A 15,802-nucleotide genomic window follows, 5' to 3' on the forward strand; every position below is an offset into this window, starting at 1 on the left:
ACAAAAAAAAAAAGAAGCCTCAAACGACGTTGCGGTGTGTTTTCCATCTTTAGTAGAAAAGTTGACCTTTAAGTTCGAGGCTCCCCCGCCTCCTACTTTTCCTCCCCTTTACTCATCCTCCTGTCAGAGCACGATGAAGCTTTCACTAACCTGTTCTGTCAGCGTGGAAGGACGTGTTGGTGATTGAAGCTTCTTAGACCCTTTCACTTTAGCCCTTCACCTTAGTTGTCAGCACTCGGGTCATTGCTTCTGTTATGCGTCATCATTGTTGTTTATTTATTTTAGTACATTTGAGTTGGTTCTGAAAAATGTACTCTAAATATGGTAAAGTTTCACCATAACAGGTGATTTGTAATTAAACCGCGTTCATCTAATTTTTGTGTCATTATTGAGTTCTGAAATAATTTGATCTGAAAAGTAACCATCATGGGTCACTGAAACTCTCCTGTAATACCCAAACTGGTGAAATATTTAAACTCCCTTGATAATATGGGTCCACAGTGAGAGTAGTTATTGATGTTTTAACCCAACCATTAAAATCCATAGCCACTCCTCAGCAGCTGGACGTTTCCAACAAAATGCACATGATTGACAGGCAACCCATATTTGGGCCATGGATTTAAAAGGTGTAATGTAATGTCAAATTTTGGCCTTAGTAATGCCAGCATTACCTGTTTAGTCTGCTGTCACAGATTTAAAAGGAGTGTATTCTCATAGTATCAAAAATTAAAGTTAATTTAGTTCAGCTTTGCCATTTTACTGTGTTATTTTATTTATTTAGTCAACACAATAACTAAATTAAAAACATCCAAATGCACAGTATCAAAATGTGATGTTCCAGTGTGACAGACAGGAAAAAACAGGAAATGAGTGGATGGCACATAACACCAGGGGGAGGATTGAAAAAGCCAAAGTTAGTTAGGACCAAGGTGGAGCTGACCGAGCGTGAAGAGAGCGTACATTTCTAATGACATATTCTGTGCTCACATCCACAGCCTGTGTTTATGTGCTGCACATGCAGAGCTCCACAGAGAGCTTGCCAGCTCCTGCTATCTCTTGTTGACTGTTGTCATAACTGTGAAGCTTGTAGGTTCAGGTGGTGACTGCTAGCGCTTTAACTTTGTGTTGTCTTTAAAGGTGACATCCTCAGGTTTTTGTTTTTACTCTTTCAAAGGAAAAAATATTTTACATATTTTGCTTTTACTTTTTTTTTTCAACTAACACTGGGTTTCCCACATTCTGGTTTTTGTTATGCTACCAGTAATTAATCCTTTTTATGTTTTTCTGTCTCTTAGTAGGACTTAAGTTACTATCTTGTAAAGATTAATGTATTTTTGAACTACTGCTTAGGTTGCGTCATAAGAAACACCCCAACAATATTTTACACCCTGTCTTTTTATTTTCATTTCTTTTTTTTTTAAGTGTCCAAAGGGTTTTTGGCCTCCTCGTGTCTCCTTGTGTAGCAGTAGAGGTAGTGTTGCCTCTAGAGAGGCCCTCATGGGCTGCAAAGGTCTGTGAGCCATTTGTGTTACACTGTTGAGAGGATGAGGAGGACATTGATACTAATGACTACAAGGCCATGCAGCTAGTCCGCTTAAACCACATATGTCAGAGTCAAGGCCCGCGGGCCACATCCGGCCCGCGAGAAGTTTTTTTGCGGCCCCTGGGATGATCTTGATTTATTATTAGAACCGGCCCGCAGACCGCAGCAAGCCGGCACAACGTCTGAAAAAAAATATCTTCCTTATTTGAACTGTAAGTAGTTCTTTAAATGTTCTGTGAGATGATGTACTTACCCATGTATCCATAACAACCGGAACTTTCAATATCCACCAAGTTATTGCCGAAATATACCGTCTATTAAACGAGTGCCCCCCGGATTAATTACATTCTCTGCAGCTGCAGCTGCGAAGTTACCGTATTAACCCGATACTTGCTGGAAAGTGCAACGTCTCCCCTTTCAGAAACCGTTGGAATTTTTCCACTTAGCGCTACGTGTGGCGGAATTACGGTACTGCAAATTTAGATGTGTCGCCAGCGACACATCTAAATTTGCAGTACCGTAATTCGCCGGCGACACATCTAAATGCCTTGACTCTGACATATGTGGATTAATAGATTTTTGCACTTTATTTTATTGTATTTCAATCCAATTATATTTTAAAAATATTTCAGTTGTGTCTGTTGAAAATTAAAGATTACTGACAGTAATATAAGAAAATATTGCTTTATTTATCTGATCATATTGGAATATATTTGTTAGGTTTTCAGTAGGTTCAATTAGGTTCACTAGACTATATGCGTCATTTAAAAAAATTTCAATGAACATTCGATCAGTCCGGCCCTCGGCTTGTAGCTAAATTTTTTATTTGGCCCTCCGTCCATTTGACTTTGACACCCCTGGCTTAAACCAACCAGTGCACAGCCCTTTTTTATTGGAGGATAAACACAGGTACAGAGAAAACTATTGAAATTTGTGGTTAAAAAGAAAATCTGCTTATCACTTGTTTATTTACTGTCATTTCTTTTATGAGCTGAGATGTGCCTCAGCACATCTCAGCTATTGAAATAAATGTGTGTTTAAATGTGTGTTTAAACAACTTGTTCCAACTTGCTGTCAAGCATACTGATGAGCTTCAGAATGAGCAGTCATTACCAAAGAGTTTTGTCGCTATCTTAATGTTGTGACAGGTTTTACTTGCTTGCTGTTGTTTTGCTGCTGTTGTTTTCTTAACAACAAGGTATTTGCAGCAGCTGTCAGTGTGTGATTTGCTGTTCCTCACCCCTAATCCCTTTAAACTACCACAAAAATCAAAGGTCAGCCTTTGCTCCAGATGTAGTGGCCAGTCCTTACGCCTGAATTTCAAATGTCTGCCTATATATTTCTTCCTTATTTTAATTGTAAGTAGTTATTTAAATGTCCTGTGAGATTATATATTTACCCATTTATCCATAACAACTGGAACTTTCAATATCCAGCAAGTCACTTTTCGCAATTTACCGTCTATTAAACAAGTGCCCCCCGGATTAATTTCACTCTCTGCAGCTGCAGCTGTGAAATTACCGTAATAACCCGATATTGGCTGGAAAGTGCAATGTCTCCCCTTTCAGAAACCGTTGGAATTTTTCTGATAGTGCCAAGTGTGGTGGAATTATGGTACTGCAAATTTGGATGTGTCGCCGGCGACACGTTCCGGTCTAGAATGGTTAAACCAGATGTGGAGGCATGTCTTGGATATTTAGAAGGACAGGGAGAATACAGACATAAAGAATTATTATGCTGTTCCTCATGTTAATACCTATAATGTGAATATAAAGCTATATAATAGTATGCACTAGGGCTGAACAATTAATAACAATATGTATCACAATAGACACACGATCAATATCAATAGATTCAGTAAATAATGGCCTAACTCAACTTTTGACAAGAGGTGGTGATTTATTTATTTATTTATTTATTTTTTAAAGACAAAATAATTTTTCCTCAAAATTGACTTAACCCTCTATGGCATGACTTTTTATTTTTTTGGGGAAAAAATATTTTCCTGCATTCTTTGGGAGCTTGGTGGCCCTTAATTACATATTAATTATAAAATTTCTAAAAACTTCAAATAAATTGTGTGAAATATTTATTCTCAGTACATCTTGTTTTACACAGCGAAAAGTGAAAGAATTGATGTTCTGGTTAGGGGCATACCAATCACAGTTTTCTGGCCAATTACAGATCTTTAAAAAGTCTGACTTGCCAATTCCGATAGCGTATGCCCATTTTTTTTTTTGTCTGAAATGTGATCTAAATATAGCAAGAAAGTTGCTGAGTTGGCAACAGTGAGCTGACTACTATTAACTGCAAATGTGCAGACATGACCTGGTGGGCTGGTCTATCAGTCAAACCTCTCTCATGGCAGAGCAAGAGAGGACAGTATTTGATTTTTAGACCTTTGTATAAGATTAGCTTCACATGTATCGGCTAATAATTGATTTCACAAAATTAAGGAAATTCTTAATTTTGATGAAGTCAAAATTTTTAAGCTGATATCATCTTTAGGTTGAACCTTCATTACAAATATTTTTATATTTTCTATACACTGATGTTTTCATATACCAACAAGTGAATTGGAAGACAAAGGATGACTTTGTGCAGATAGTGTGAGCTGATCCATGGGTCTCTTGGAAAGGAGCGTGATAGCCCAATACCTTTGTCAGTGTGGGCACACACACACAAGAGCGCACACAGTCTCAAAGTTGAGCCTCTCAGCTGTCAGCTCAGCCACATGTGGCAGATGAGGCGCTCAGCAATCTCAGTGACAGGCACAAGATGTCCCTGACCGCCAGGGGCGTGCACGCTGACGCGCACACACACCCAACGTAAAACGTAGCTGAGGCAGATGCGCTGAGCTGCGAATCATGCCTTGTGGACGAATAAATGTTTGTGGAAATGAACAGGTTGCTGTGGAGGACAAGGCCAAAGCAAACTGAGTGATCGCTTGACATTTTAACTAATCCCTTCTAGCTTGTGGTTTCTTGCACATTTGTGATATTTGCTAGCAGCCAGAATTGGCTTTTTCACATATGCAACCTGTCATGTTGGATTGAACGGTGACATGGTAGAGACCGGGAATGTGATGGCTCTGATGCTGAAGTGGACTGTGATTACATTTAGATGACACCGCTGGCTTGAGGCTAGCACCCTTTCTGTGGCTTGAGAAGTGGATTCTTTAACTGCTCTGATGTCTCACATGTTGGCAAAGTTCTCACCACCAAGCCAGCAGTGTTTCTAAACCTTCGTATATTACAGTCTGGCTTCCTCTGACAGCCTTTGCTACTGTTTTGAATCTGCTAGCAAACATTAGCTTCCATTGTCTACTGGTTTACAGCGTCTTAGCTGAGGTGTCATCAGTTGTGATAAAACTTTGGACTGACTTTTTGGATTTCCTGTGACTGCTTATTTGTTTATAGCATCTTTGGCAAGCCACAGTGGTGTTGCGTGATGCGTGTGAGGGGACAGGGTGTACCTGCCACGGCCCCGTGTTTTGTGGCTCTGGGCAAACACACGGTACCTGTCAAAAGTAGTTAGAGCTGTGCTCAGCAGCCTGCCCTGCATGGCATCTCGTCAGACGCCAGCTGAACTTTTCACTTGTCAATTCTGAAAGGTTAGCGCCAAAATCAGCAGCGACAGATGCAAATGGATGGATGCTTTCTTGGCATTTTTGTGCAGGGATGCTTGATGTTGCCTGGCCCATCTTGCCTGCCTCCTCCCACCTCTGTTTTGCTCTCTATTTTCCTTTTAGAAAACAGCTGTTGGGGAGGCCAGGTAGTACCTCACAATTTAAGACCTTATATGACCACCTACTGCTCCGTCTCATCTTGCATGTTAATCATTTTGGATAAAACCTTGTTTGCAAACTTCACTGTGTTTAATGTGACTTTATATATAACAGTTTGTTAGAATCATGACCTGAGGAAATGTAACCCATCAGGCTAAGATTTTATCTCACTAGTTCATTTCCTTTCTATATTCTTCTATTAGGCTGTATTCATAAACGGCATGGAAACAATTTCAGTTTTTATGCTGACGATAATCTGCTATATTTATCCTAACTCCTAAATTAAAAACAAATACAAAACAGAAATCCTTGTCTTCAAACTAATCACGGAACCTTGGTGATCCAGGACAAGCTCTGCTATTGTCAAATAGATCAAGTCTCCTTGCAGATAAAAACCCAAATGAGCAAACTCCTTCTTTAAAGAGGTTGTAATTCTGTTTGCTCCCTGCAGATCACTTTGCTCTCACACTGTAAGGTTTATGAGTTCCTCGAGTTTCTGAAAAAATCTAAAGCTGAACTTCCATTTATCAGTCTACTCTTCTTGTGTAACCAGATCCCGGTTTTGTCTGTGAGGCAGACACATTACTTTTAAAACTGCACTTAAAATGTTCCATTTTAATAAGATGATAAAACCCAGAGAAACAACCATTTCTAGAGATTAGGCTGAGATTACGCTGTTTGGAGGCCAGAATAGTTTGAGCATTTTCCTTCATATTTCCCCTCTTCTTGATGTTAACATTCACAATTATGTTTACTAACTTTATGCAATAAAGAGATTGTTACCAGCCCCATCAGTGTCTCTATGTCTATCTATGTCCTGTCTTTTGAACCGTTATCTTGTCAAACAATGCTTTCTCACCACTGTCATATTGTTTCTACTCAAGACAAAGGACTGCATCCAAGTAAAGATTTGATGCAATCTGTCACTTTAAAACATACCTCAGAGACCAGTATTTATTAACATTTTATGATGAATCTGACTGGAACTGTATTTGAAGCAGGTCAAACTGGATTCTGTTGATGAATTTACTATGAATGACTAATTTCTAGTGTCCTTACTAAAATTGAATTGGAACTGTAATATTGATTAATTTCATAATTTATTCAACAATTATAGTGTACATGCACAATTTCATCGTGAAAGTTTTTATTCTTTTAGCATATTTAATAATTTTTGTGTCCAGTAAATTACAGATAGTCCAAATAATTACAAGAAAATGAAGGTGAAGTACAGATTTATTAGATGCCTGGTGCAATGCTTGAAGCTGCAGCGTGCAACTTTTATAAACAATATGTTTTTTATACATTTGTTAAAACCATCAGCATGTACGCGAGAGTATCTGACAGTACTAAGATTTTCCTCCTGGGTCTGATTGGTTTGCGACAGGAAGCGTTGTATTTCTGCACATGGCAGTAGGACCACAGGGAGAAAGGAGAGGAGTTTATTTTTTTCACAGAAAAAACTGTCAGGATACAATGACAGATTTAAGAGACATGTAAAAAGCATATTGTTTATAAAAGTTAATGGTGCAGCTTAAATATACAAATGTAAAGTGTTCTCTCTAGAATAGTAAAAAACAAACATCATGTAACAAATGTGCTGTATGTGATTTTTAGGTGGAACTAAAGATGAAGTACAATGACCAGCATTGCAAGTCCAGAGGTCTCCTTCCAGGCCATCGCTGGTATGAGATCCAGGCCTACAGAGCCCTAAACCAGGCACTGGGGAGGTAAATGCCTCACTCTGTCCTAAAGATGCTATTTGCACTTCCTTCTGTAATGACATATTTCTGTTATTTTACAGATGCATCCGGCACAGAAATGACTGGGGTGCCCTGATTCTGGTGGATGACCGATACAAGAATAATCCTAATAAATACATTGCAGGTTTTGAATGTTTCTGATTAACTCAATTTGTTATTCAGTTTCGCATAGCCTTTCAATTTGAGCACTAGATGGCAATATTTATCCACTGAGCGACTCTTTGAGCTGGTTACCTCTGCTGTTTGTCTGTTTGTGCAATGCTAGGTTTGTCTAAATGGGTCCGCCAGCTTGTCCAGCATCACAACACCTTCAGCAATGCTATGCAGTCTCTGGAAGCTTTCACTAAGGTGCAGCAGAATGTGGAGGTGGCCCCTGTGAACAGCCTGGCATTCAGCGTTTCTGATTTGTCTGAAAATAGTCCCTTGTTCGTGTCGGGTCAGAGTTTTAGTGGAGAACCAGAACCTCGGAGAACCAATTCATGTGACAAACCCTCTTATTCCCAGCAGAACACAATCACACAGCTGAAAACTGAACACCATAACACAGCAGGTGAGGAAACATAACATTTTTCTTTAATGAGGCATTTACACACTCAACATTTGTATGAGGATTACTGCTGTGTTTTTCTATCTTGTATCTTTGAAGTTCCATCATGTCTGAGATGACTAAAGTAAGATTTCTTGGCCACTTTTACATAACAAATATAAATAAAGGAACAAATTAACTGAATAACTATCAAGGTATGAAAAGACATTAATGTATGAAAGGAAAGCAATATAAGGATCGGAGAAGAGGATACACAGATTCAATATCAAGATGTGCTGGAGGATTTGTGATGAGATTCACACATTGGTTCATGTTGGGATGTTTAGAGCTGTAAAATAATTTTAGAATACTTAAGGTATCAAATATAATTTCCAATTTTTCCAAATTCATACTGGAAAAATTGTATTATGAATTTTTTATACTACATATATACCTATATGATCTCCAGTTTTTTCCACACGCTACGGTTTCAGAACAACTTAAAAAAGACCATGTAATTCATACTCTAATGGTTCAGCCTTATCATATTTCTATCTTTATCAGTTTGAGTAAGAGCATACTCCAAACTCCCAGCAACTCTTTAAACAGGTCCAGAATGCTGATCCTGTTTACCACATTAACCTTGTATTGACACTACAGGTTGGCGTGTACAATATTTAAAGTTTAAAGCGGTATATTTGGACAGTACTGTTTGTTTAATTTAGCTAAAAAAATTTTTATTCATTCTGGGAACTCAGACTGAAGCAAACTGGTTGGAGCAGGAGCTTCTTTTTTCTTTTGAAACTTTATTGACCTGGTGGTGGAGACATTTTGTCGTTTTGTTCCAGCTCCTATTTTTAAGATGCACTACTATTTTACAAAAACAAACCACACAGATGAATTGTGCTTTTTCTTTGTTTAAATTTTCTTCTGTGTCTTCTGTTAGATCTGTTGTTAGATCGTCGCCCATTGTACACTCTCACCCCCCAACACACACAATTTAGAATTTAAATTTAACTTTAAAGAAATGCTTTGGAATTTAAGAAAGCAGTTTTCAGTCAGTCAGTCAGTCAGTCAATCCATAGTGAAAAAAGGTAAAAAAAACAAACAAAATAAGAGGAAAATAAACATGACATATTCACTGAGTCACAAATAAATAACGCCAATGATTCCACAATCTTGAAGAAAATCTCGGATTTACTAAAATTGCAATTATATTATTACAGATAATCTACACATGCATTTATACATAAGATTCCTGAGCACAACTACACATGTGGGAACAGCATTATGTACAAACATATGGCTAGCACTACTCCATCTAGGCTAGCGGTTCTCAACGGGCGGTACCACCCCCACGGGGGTCGTTCAGAGGACGGCAGGGGGCGCTGGCGGAATTTTTTACAAAAGGGGGGCACTGGGATTCCTTTGGGGGGCATTTGGTCGAAGATAAACTTTACACATTAAATGCACAACAATACCAGTTTAGACTTTGAGCAACTTGGTAAAACTGTATTTCGTAACATTAAAACATGCTTGGCTGCAACTGTATCGATGGCAGCTCTCCTTCTATTCAGTATTTGTAGCTTCTTGGCGCAGCTCCGCTCCTGCTACTGGTAGCTTCACCGCATCAGTTCAACGTTACACCGGCTGATGACGTTGCTGTGATTCACTTTGTCTGGTATTTTTGTACATATTTTTTTGGCAGTTCTGTTGTCATGTCAAAGCAGCAACTTATATTAAAAAGTGTTTTATTTCCGTTTGAAGGCTGCACGCTTCCATGGAAGGACAACAGAAAATCGCTCTTATAAACATGTAATTACTAAAATCATGATACCCTCACTTTGTATCCCTCTGAAAAATGAACCCATTTAAATAAAGAAATCCCTTCATGGGTGATACCACGATAGAGGGCGTTAATTTTATAACGTTAACACCGGTGCTGTAAGTGGTCCGGTATGAAACGGGTGTGATAGAACAACGGAACCACAGCACTTTTAAATTTCAATAATCAGAATACCGAAAAATGTTTCAGTTGTTTTAAAAGGTTTATGTCAGTCTGCCTTTTCCCCATCTATACGTTTCCCGAACGCTGCGCACCATAGGGGGTTAAAAAACAATAAACGACACACACATTGCGCAACACTCTGAAAGAGGAGAAGCGGAATATAAAACGGAGCGACGAACGAAATGTGAATCATGTCATAAAAACAGAGAATCCGACGCTGAACAGGGAAAAATCAACACATGATGTGAAACACATGACGATTAGGCGGCGCAGCAGGTGATGAGTGAAGATCACTGGTGGTGAGCGTGCCATGTGGGTGAAATTTTATGGATGATACTCTGATGTCCCATTCTCCTGAAGGCAGCACAGAGCTGCACCATCAGAAACTGACAGAAACACTGAAGAGAAGAAGAGCTTTGATTAATGTAGTTACAGTTCTATTCATGTTTTAATGTTGCAGAGCTCAGTCTTTTTGCAAATAGTTCAAAGTTTAAACTGGCATTGTTGTACATCTTATCTGCTCATTTTGTGGAATATTTAACAACTAGAAAATGGCACAGAACAAGAATATTTTTCCACTCTGATTGGCTGCTGTTAGGCCTACCGATTTCATGTTGAATGTCCATTCATTGCATTTTTCGTAGACACCTGTGAAAATAATTTCTGTTCTCATGGCTTTTTTGTTCTCTGGGGAATTATTTTTGATGATAAATACAGAAACAAGCATAAAAATCAAAAGATCTACTGATAGTAACTTTAATAATAAAATAATAGTCAGTGCAAAGTACCCTTCAAATTCTTTGGTGGGGGGCTGTAAGGACCTGGATAAAGGCTAGGGGGGCGCTGGCCCAAAAAAGGTTGAGAAACACTGGTCTAGGCACTTTGAGTAGTAGTCTCATGCCATCATTGTATGCCACATAAAGTTTCTGAAGGCTACTTTTTTTTGTATCACAGATGGGCTGTGTAAAGTGAAGTACAAAATGTCGTGATCCGTAGTTTTCTGTGTTTATTTTTGAGTTTTTTCTGTGTTTATTGTTATCCTGTTCCCTGTGAGTCTCTCTCTGCGTCTTCCCCGTTGATTGATCCCAGCTGTGTCTCATTCCCTGATTACCCTCCCAGTTTATTTAGTCCCACCTGTTGTCTTTGTCTCTTGTCGGATCATTATCGTATGTCTGTTGTTGTGTGTCGGCTCTCCAGTGGAACTGAGAAGTCCTGGTCTGCCTAGCTCTAGTTTCAGTCTTCAGTTCGTCAGTAGCTACCGGTAACTAGCTGTGTGCTATGTTCTCTGCCGTGCCGCCTGCATCGGACTGAGTGAGCGTTATCATTAAATTCATCATTTCCTTTACAACCTGGGTCTCTGCGTCAATCCTCACCACCATCAACAACCACTCCTTATGAGACAAAAAGCTTTAGAAAGAACTATCTTCACAGAGGATGAACACATACCAAACTTTCTGATCAGAATATTAGCTTGTGCATACATCATATGATACTGCCTATGGATCTCACGACCATTAGACAGGTCATCAGTTATGTAATGTCCCAAATATTTAATTTCATTTAATATATTGAGGACAATACCAGATAAAGACAAGTCAGGGATTTTCAGATGTGTATCTGCCCTACTTTAACAATCATAACATGGCTTTTCTTAGCGTTATATTTGATGTCAAAGTCATAACCATATTGGGAACAGACCCTTAGTAATTGTTGAAGGCCAGCACTATATGGGCATAAGATTACCAAATCATCTGCATACATTATGTGATTGATTATGCGGTCACCAACTACACAGCCTGTTTTACAACAATTCAGGCGCTTTGATAGTTCATAGATGTTGAAAAGGTAAGGGGACAATATACTTCCCTTTTCTTACTCCGTTACCAACATTAAATGAATCAGACATTGTTACCCCATTTGACATGCATCGATTGATGACCATACCAGTAGACAAGAATTCTAATTAGATATTTGGGTACACCTCTGCTTTCTAACTTGCAGAACAGTTTTTGGTGATTCACACGATCAAATGCTTTAGAGGCATCAATAAAACACATAAATACTGTAGTGTTGTGCAAATTATACAAGTCTAAAATCTCCTTTAGCGCAAAAATACACGTCTTTGCCATGTTTGGGTTTAAAACCGAATTGATTATCAGAGTTCAAGACAAACTCTTCCAGCCTATTTAATAGGACTCTTTCTAAAACTTTTGACAAACTACTAGCTAAAGCTATGGGTTGGTAATTCTCCAGAGAGCTAATCTTACCCGCTTTGTCTTTAATAATGGGTACCAGTAATACAGATGACATTGAATTAGGTAACAGACCATGTACTAGACAGCCAGTGAAACACATAGAAAGTAATGTACAGAGTTTCTTGCATTTTTCAGATGCTCAGTGGAAATGTTATCCATCCCATAGGCCTTGTTGTCTTTCATTGTCATAATTGCATGATATATTTTTTGTGGGGATTATTGTGAATGCCTCTCATGACAAAAGTGTAACTTTTGACACAATTAAACAGCGCACTGTTAGTTATGATTTTTTGTTTCTTAGAATTTAGCTCATAGAGAGCCGACCACAGGTTGCACAGCAGCAGTTGCCTTGTAGGGTTGTAGGAGTCAAATAACAGTCAGGTCCTTCCTACATTCTCTATGTAATGTGCTTGCACAGGTTCTCTCTGTGTACTACTATTGTCCCTCACGGTCCAAAAATATTCATGTTGGATTAACTGGTGTCATTATTTTGGTCTTTAGGTGTGAGTGTGTATGAACATGGTCGTTTGTCCTGTGTCTCTGTGTTGCCCTGTGATGGACTGGTGACCTACACCTCCAGCTCCCTCAGATTTGGGGGGTAGCATGGGCTAGGTTGAGTGGCTAGCCTGATTACTGTAAGGTCTTTTGCATGCCAGAGTGGTGCTGCAGCAAGCTGATGAGCAGATGTTGGACTGTTCCAGCTGTCATTGTTACCCAGTGACAGCTGGAGATCAGGTATAGATGAATGCATGTTGCTGTTCTCTAGGATCTGTTTGGTCTTTGTTAAACAGGAAAGCACTTACGGTATTTCTCACTTTGTCAACACAACAGCTGGCCCAAGATGTGCCTGTTTGAAAATGAAAAAGTATGCACAATCAAGACTGATTGCAATACCTTAAAAACAGCAAATGTTTGCTAACTTCAGTTTGATGCTCTGTAATCATTTTTATTTTTCATTATCTTTATTTCAAGAAATAAAAACAAATAGATTCTATTTCTATTCAGTCTGATACTGAATAGAAGTATCAAACTGATACTTTCATACTCAGTAAAAGACTGAAACACCTACGTGCCTATGTTTTATAGGTTTTATTTGACAGAAAATAAATAAAGGACACTTTTACTGTTTTGGGTATTTTTGTTCTAGTTGGACCAATGTAACTACTGAATGTTTTGTACAGAAACAGCAATTATTCAATTTCAACCATTTTTACACTCAGGATATGTGTAGGGATGACATCAGCAGCAGAAAATGCGTCGAGGTGGTGTGTTTGCACATTGCCTTGGTGAGCACCTATTGTCTTTGGGTTCATGTGGAGGTTAAGCAGTTTGACTATTTCAGTGTGGTGAATGAAATGGTAGAAAGGCAGCAGCCCATCTCCTTCTACCCCTCCGGCTCCCTCAGAATTGGGGTGAGGAGGTATGAGTCGCTCCCCTCATTACTGTAAGGTCTTTTGCGTGCCTGAGTGGCGCTGTAGCAAGCTGATGAGCAGATGTTGGACTGTTGCTTTTAATTAATTTCCATTGACCTTTGTTTGGGTTATATTGAGCGTATGCCCACATTGGATCTTTATCTCCCAGGCATGACACTCTGTCTAGTTAAAAAGTAAAACAAGTGGTCTGTGAACTAATTTGAAATTGTTTTTTGTTTGCACAGACCCGCTGAAGGGACTGCAAAGTGCTCCTGCTAAGCAACTCTCAGCCCAGCATTTGTATCACATTTTCACTATCAGCCCTACAAACACCAACCTAAAGATGCCCATCTTTAAAGCGAAACCAGCAAACTGCTCCGTCCGGCCTGGGGCCCTGCAGATTTCTTCTCCACCAGTGAATCTAGAAATATTGCACACTAAACAAACGGATGGAAACTGTCTCAGTGAAAACACTGAGGCTCTGGGGGTCTCCACAATAACCACTCCTCCTGGCTTTAAAAGTGAATCACCAGTACCAGCAAAGTCTTCAGATGATGATGAGGACAAGAGTGTTTTCTATACTCCGGAACTTTTTGAGGATGAAGGAAACCTGCCGAAAGAGAACCATGTGTCCTCTCCCAGAATTGATCCTGATACAGAGAGATCAGCCACTCCATCCCAGGAGTTAGCCTCTGCGTTTGGTGAACAGAGTGTTGCTTCAGTCAGTAAGCAAAGCACAAAGCTATCACAGGGCCAGAAAGAGGACACAGAGGCACTGCAGCAAAGTGAGAAAACAGAGGAGGATGAGAGCCAGAACAGACAGAGAGGAAGTAGACTTCACAGGCTGTCCAGGTCCAGACAGAGAGTTTCCCTCAGTCAGGCAGGTAACCACCAGTCTGGACACACAGAGTAGCACACACACTGCATCCTTACAGAGAAGGAAGGTTTCCACCAAATATTAGCAAAGGACTCAAACCATGCAATGAAATTGTATGTGTTATATTGTGTCTTTGCTTCTCGATTCTTAATCATGTTTGATCTTAAATTGTTTATATTCCCTTAATGTTGTTAAGCATGTTGCAGCTGCCTCAGGCAATTTATACTCTGACAATGCACACAGCCGTCTCTTGCCAGCTGCTCATGTGTTGTGATGGCTCTTGTTAAGGCCCGTTCGCAGCTCAAATAAACAAAACCAACCAACATTATCAAGATTGCTGCATAAACTGAACATTTCTTTGGGTAAATCTTTAAAATACATAAACAGGAATTCGTCTATTTTCTGCATGAGTAAATAAGTATGTAGTTCAATTTAATGATGTGTCTGTAGGTAATGAATGAGCACAGCAGAAGCTCTGTTATGCCCGATTGAACCCTGAATGGAGGACCATCTTACTCTAAGTAGTTTTAGGTTACTCACTGTGTGTTTGGTAGGGATTTGTTTTACTGTTGGAGAATATACTGATAAATAGCAAGTTAAGCTAAAGTAGAATTTTACTATTTCGTTTAATTGTTTTTTTTTCTTCTGTTTCTTCTTCTAAATTCTTCAAAGTGTTATGGGTAGAAAATCAATAATATAAATAAACCCACCCTACGCTACATGAATGATGACGACGCTTTCATTAAATAAAACAGATATAATCAGTAAAAGTTGTTTAGATGTCATCACTAAATTATGCCCTGCTTTGAGTTATTTTCATTGGTTGTAATTGGGGTTCTTAGAGTAGCACTGATGCTAGAAGATATACATTCATGTATTTTCTCCCAATTATACTCTTATTAGAGTTGTTACTGATTCCTTTACTTTCTGTGATAACAATAATTATAATTTAAGTGCAAACTGTTTGAATGAATACAGATTTAATGTCTAATGTCTGGCTGTGTAAAAGAACAAGAATGAAATATAACCAAACAATCTGGGGTCTTTACTATTTTAAACAACTATCTCTTAAGTTACTACCCATTAAAACATTTCCTAACAGAATATTGCAAAAGGGGATTTTTTTTTAGATTTTTGAAGTATGGATGTTTTGAGATGTTATGAGTTGACAGTATTTTACCTGCAATAAATAAAAGCTAGTTTAATGATCTCAGCTTTGCACTGTCTGTTTGAGGTAACAGCTCATCAGAACTGTCAGTAGTAAGATATCCAGAAGTCTTGACTCCAGTCTGCAGTGCTTCACTACCTGAGCCTACACCTGGCATCACATCAGGACATCCCTGGGCTTTACCGGTTTATTTTGTGTTTTTTTTAAAATAACACACATCTGTGATGTTGCATGCAGTCTTTTAATCAGCACTTTAAGCGCCATATCTGAGTGTTTCAGCATGAAGAGTGTATGTCATTTAATCAGGTCGATGCGAAATGTAGGCTCATCAAACAGCCTGAGTGGAAGGAAGACTGAACATGAACATAAAAGATGATTACCCTGATTTGATCCTTCTCATTACACAAAAAATCTTCACCAATGTGGGATTTGCGCAGAGGAGACAAGTGTTCCATTAAAGCCT

The 15,802-nt window shown here is 38.9% G+C and overlaps 1 protein-coding gene across 3 annotated transcripts in view; it reads left to right on the top strand.

The window, feature by feature from the left end:
• The window catches only part of brip1 (BRCA1 interacting DNA helicase 1), a 48,988-nt gene extending 33,608 nt beyond the window's left edge, over positions 1–15,380 (top strand). For 2 of the 3 annotated variants that reach the window (XM_088011435.1, XM_088011436.1), the window contains exons 17-20: positions 6,948–7,060; positions 7,135–7,217; positions 7,359–7,643; positions 13,540–15,380. In XM_088011435.1, the coding sequence (XP_087867561.1) occupies positions 6,948–7,060; positions 7,135–7,217; positions 7,359–7,643; positions 13,540–14,207 (1,149 nt within the window). In that variant the 3' untranslated portion in view covers positions 14,208–15,380. The remainder of the gene's footprint in view (positions 1–6,947; positions 7,061–7,134; positions 7,218–7,358; positions 7,644–13,539) is intronic. The other variant, XM_088011437.1, reaches the window with a different exon arrangement.
• The last annotated feature ends 422 nt before the right edge of the window (positions 15,381–15,802 follow it).

This window comes from Poecilia mexicana, unplaced genomic scaffold (genome assembly GCF_051168715.1).
Source record: "Poecilia mexicana isolate PSO_F unplaced genomic scaffold, ASM5116871v1 scaffold_13, whole genome shotgun sequence".
Taxonomy (NCBI): domain Eukaryota; kingdom Metazoa; phylum Chordata; class Actinopteri; order Cyprinodontiformes; family Poeciliidae; genus Poecilia; species Poecilia mexicana.